At 47.5% G+C, this 3,763-nt stretch overlaps 2 protein-coding genes across 8 annotated transcripts in view; one reads left to right on the forward strand and one right to left on the reverse strand.

Annotated features, from left to right (window-relative positions):
- Positions 1–3,763, forward strand: part of LOC121933137 (cytochrome P450 2C19-like) — a 66,572-nt gene that overhangs the window by 50,862 nt on the left and 11,947 nt on the right. The gene's annotated exons all lie outside the window — the stretch shown is intronic.
- LOC121933156 (cytochrome P450 2B1-like) lies at positions 727–3,734 on the reverse strand. The gene is made up of 3 exons (XM_042472506.1): positions 3,379–3,734; positions 1,968–2,215; positions 727–901 (listed from the first exon to the last, which is right to left on the reverse strand). Exons 1-2 carry the CDS (start codon positions 3,602–3,604, stop codon positions 1,998–2,000), a joined length of 444 nt encoding a protein of 147 aa, XP_042328440.1. The 5' UTR covers positions 3,605–3,734; the 3' UTR covers positions 727–901; positions 1,968–1,997.

A 3,763-nucleotide genomic window follows, 5' to 3' on the forward strand; every position in this document is an offset into this window, starting at 1 on the left:
ATGTAAAATCCACATCCTCCTAGCTAAACTGGGACGACCATCATATACAGTGGATCCTCTGTATTAGCAGGGGTTAGGATCTGCCTCCCCCCAAAGAAAGATGGTGGTGTCCCATATTATTCAATGGTGGTTACATGAACGTGGATACACTTAAGCGTCCAAGTTCACTTCACCACCGTTGACAAATACATGGTGCAATTGTCTGCAAGTGTTTGAATTCACAGATGGGGAACCTATGCACCACGAGGGATTCCTGTATCTTTCCAGATCTGTGAAATTTACTCTCTCACACAGGGTCAGATTAGATTATCACTACTTTTTCTCCACAAATAGTCAAAGATGTCTGTTTGCCCCGTTACTTGATTTTCCTGTGAATGTTATGTTTTGCATGACTTGTCCAAGCAAACAAGGACTTGATCTGCTTCTGAATGTTGAGCCCCAGGTCCTACCTTTGCCTTGTGCTTAGTTTTTCTTTTTCTTTTTCTGCTAAATTACTTGTATGTTAGCCTTCGCAACTGGTCTGATGAGAAAAGTCTGTTTTGTGAAGGTACTTTCCCAGCAGGGCAGCCATTTTGTCACTGTGGCATCTCCTCTGGCAGCCATTTTGAGACCAGACAAGCCTTATTTGGCAGCCATTTTGTGAAACAGCCCATGATATTCTTTGTCAAAATTGCAGACAGCCCCCAAAAGGTTATTCTGTGGCCTCTTGCCCATGTCCCACCTGCTCCATTTTGAGGAGGAAGGCATCTATGAAGTCCCGGGGGGTATTCGAGGGGTCAAAGGTTTTCTCATGATCCTTGATCTTTTGGCCTATGAACTCCTCAATAGCCAACGTTTCTTGGAAAATCTTTTGGTGAGCGCCAGGCAAATAGTCCATAATCCCAGGGATGATGTTGTAGAGCTAAAGGGGAAAGAGAGAGGAAGAGAGAACAAGAGAGAGAATGAGCCCAAAATGGGCTGGGAAACATTCTGAATCTGAATTCAACCCATGTTGCATAGCCATCCATATGGATCTTTTCCTTTTCCCTGGTGCCCAGTTGGAAGAACTGATGGATTCCTGTTCCATCCTTACTAGTCTTATAGTTTCCCCCATTTGGGAATGTTACATACTTTGACCACAACACCCAGACTCTGCTAGCCACCATGGATACCTTGGCTGGGGGATTCTGGAAGTTGTTGTCTTTTCTAATCTGCAGCCCATCCCTCTTAGTTCACAGCTGCGTTCACCTCCTTTGATATCTCCATCCTAGGGTCAACATTGTCCACCTCCTCCTCCTCTTCCTCCTCACCTTCTGGCGGGAAGCTATCCATGATGTCTCCCACCTTGGGTCAACATTCTCCTCCTCCTTCTATTCCTTACCTGCCCAGCGATGGAGCTGTCCAGCCATAAGCTATCCACACTGTCTCCCTCCTAGGGTCAACCTCCTCCTCCTCCTCCTCCTCCTCCTCCTCCTCCTCCTCCTGTGATGGAGCTCTCCAGCCAGAAGCTACCCATGATGTCTCCCTCCTAGGGCAACATTCTCCTCTTCTTTCTCACCTTCTGGCAATGGAGTTCTTCAGCTGGAAGCTATCCATAATGTCTCCTTCCTAGGGTTAACCTCCTCCTTCTCCTCTTCCTCAGAGGAAGTGATCTATGATGTCCACCTCTTAGGGTCAGCATCTTCCTCCTCCTTCTCATCTTCTGGTGATGGAGCTCTCCTGCCAGAAGCTATCCTTGCTGTCCTCCTCCTCCTCCTCCTCCTCCTCCTCCTCCTCCTCCTCCTCCTCCTCCTCTTTACCTGCCTGGCAGCAGAGCTCTCCAGCCAGAAGCTATCCATGATGTCTCTCTCCTAGGGTCAACACCACCATCACCACCACCACCTCCTCCTCCTGCCCCTCACTTTCCGGCAACAGAGCTCTCCAGCCAGAAGCTATCTGTGCTGTCCCCCTGGTAGGCTCAACATCCTCCTATTCCTCTTCCTCCTCACCTTCTGGTGATGGCACTCTCCAGCCAGAAGCTATCCATGATGTCTCCCTCCTAAGATCAACATCTTCTTCCTCCTCCTTTTCCTTACCTGCCCAGCAAAGGAGCTCTCCAGCCGTAAGCTATCTGTGAGCAGGCGGAGGATGCGGACGAAGTCCTTGTCCTGGTAGTCAAACCGTTCTCCAAAGAGGATGTGGCTGATGACGTTTCCCGTAGCACTGCTGAAAAGGGTGGCTGGGATGAAGGGCTGGCCTGGCAGGGAGGAGAGCAGCATTAGCAGTGGCCAAAGATGTTATGAGACAAGGGAAATTGGAAGTATAATCCAATGGCAATCCGAACGTAATCATGGAGTTTCACGTTATTGCGTGATAGACTACCACATGCAATTTCAGGCAATCCAAACGCAATCATGGGGTTTCACGTTATTGCGTGAGAGGTGCTCACACGCAATTTCGGGCAATGGCAAGCTATTTTTGGGCGATGGGAAGTCAGTTTGAATGCAATTCGAATTCACGTAAATTCACTGAACTAGCGAATTCACGTGACTGCATTGTGGCCCCACTTTCTTTTCATTTGAAATTAAGAGAAATTCCTCCTGTGTGATAAACTCCCAAATGTCAAGCCAGTGTCACCAAGGCAGGGCCTAAAGCCAAGCCACCCAGGTACTCCAGTGGCCACTGATAGCTTCCATGTCCAGAAAGACAGTGAACCCACTCTGGGGTTCATTCCAGAATTTAAAAGAGCCAACCATAGTTCTGAAGGGCAACCAAGACCATCAAGGGCCTGGAAGCTAAGCCTGATGGGGAACGACTTAAGAAGTTGAGTATGTTCAGCTTGAAGAAGAGAAGACAAAGCGGTGACATGAGAGCTATATCTAAATATCTGAAGAAATGTCACCAAAAATGGAACAAGCTGGTAGGGGCACTAAGAATTCTGTAGTCCACACTTCTGAACTACAGCATTTTATTTTCCTGGCAAAGAATTCTAAGAACCTCACCAAACTACAAATCCCAGGATCCCATAGGATGGAAATGTCCATTAAAGGGGTACCAGAGAAGGAGTGGAGGCAAACTTGTGACACTCAGCAGTAGCCTAATGGAGTCTGCTAGAGGATGTTCCAAATACTTTTTTGGGTGAGCTTTTCAGGCTATGTGGCCATGTTCTCGGACAGTTTATTCCTGAAGTTTCGCCAGCATCTGTGGCTGGCATCTTCTCCAAAAAACCCAGAAGAAACTATGGATGCCAGCCATGAAATCCTTCCACTTTGTACCAAATACTGTTTTCTAGCTACGAGTGGAGAACAAAAGCTACTCCTCACAACCTCAGCAGAGGAAAGATATCAGTAAAGACAGCAATTTGTGGTCTCTCCAACTCTTAAATAAATGCATTTGACGAAACAAGGCATTGACACGTACTGTTTGTGGCTCTGAGCTCCTTCACCAGGTACTCTGTCTCCTCTTGGATCCGTTCCTCAATGCCTTTCTTCCCCATCCCAAAGTTCCTCATGGTAGTGAGGGAGAAGCGCCGCATCTGGATCCAACGCTTGCCATTGGTCAGGATGACACCTGAAAGATGGCAGCCAGAAAAGAGGAGTGAGCACTGGACCCATGGGTTTGTCAACACGATTAAAACCCTCTTCATTCTATTTGATTAGATTGAAATCCCAACACAGACAATTCAGAGGCATTTGGGCTTTTTGCAGTCCTCCCCCCCCCCCAAAAAAAATCCATAAACCTAAGCTGAAAAAGGGTTTGCAGCTTTTACTATAAAGATGCGCATGACTGAACTTGTGGCTGTCTG

This window comes from Sceloporus undulatus, chromosome 6, assembly GCF_019175285.1.
Source record: "Sceloporus undulatus isolate JIND9_A2432 ecotype Alabama chromosome 6, SceUnd_v1.1, whole genome shotgun sequence".
Taxonomy (NCBI): domain Eukaryota; kingdom Metazoa; phylum Chordata; class Lepidosauria; order Squamata; family Phrynosomatidae; genus Sceloporus; species Sceloporus undulatus.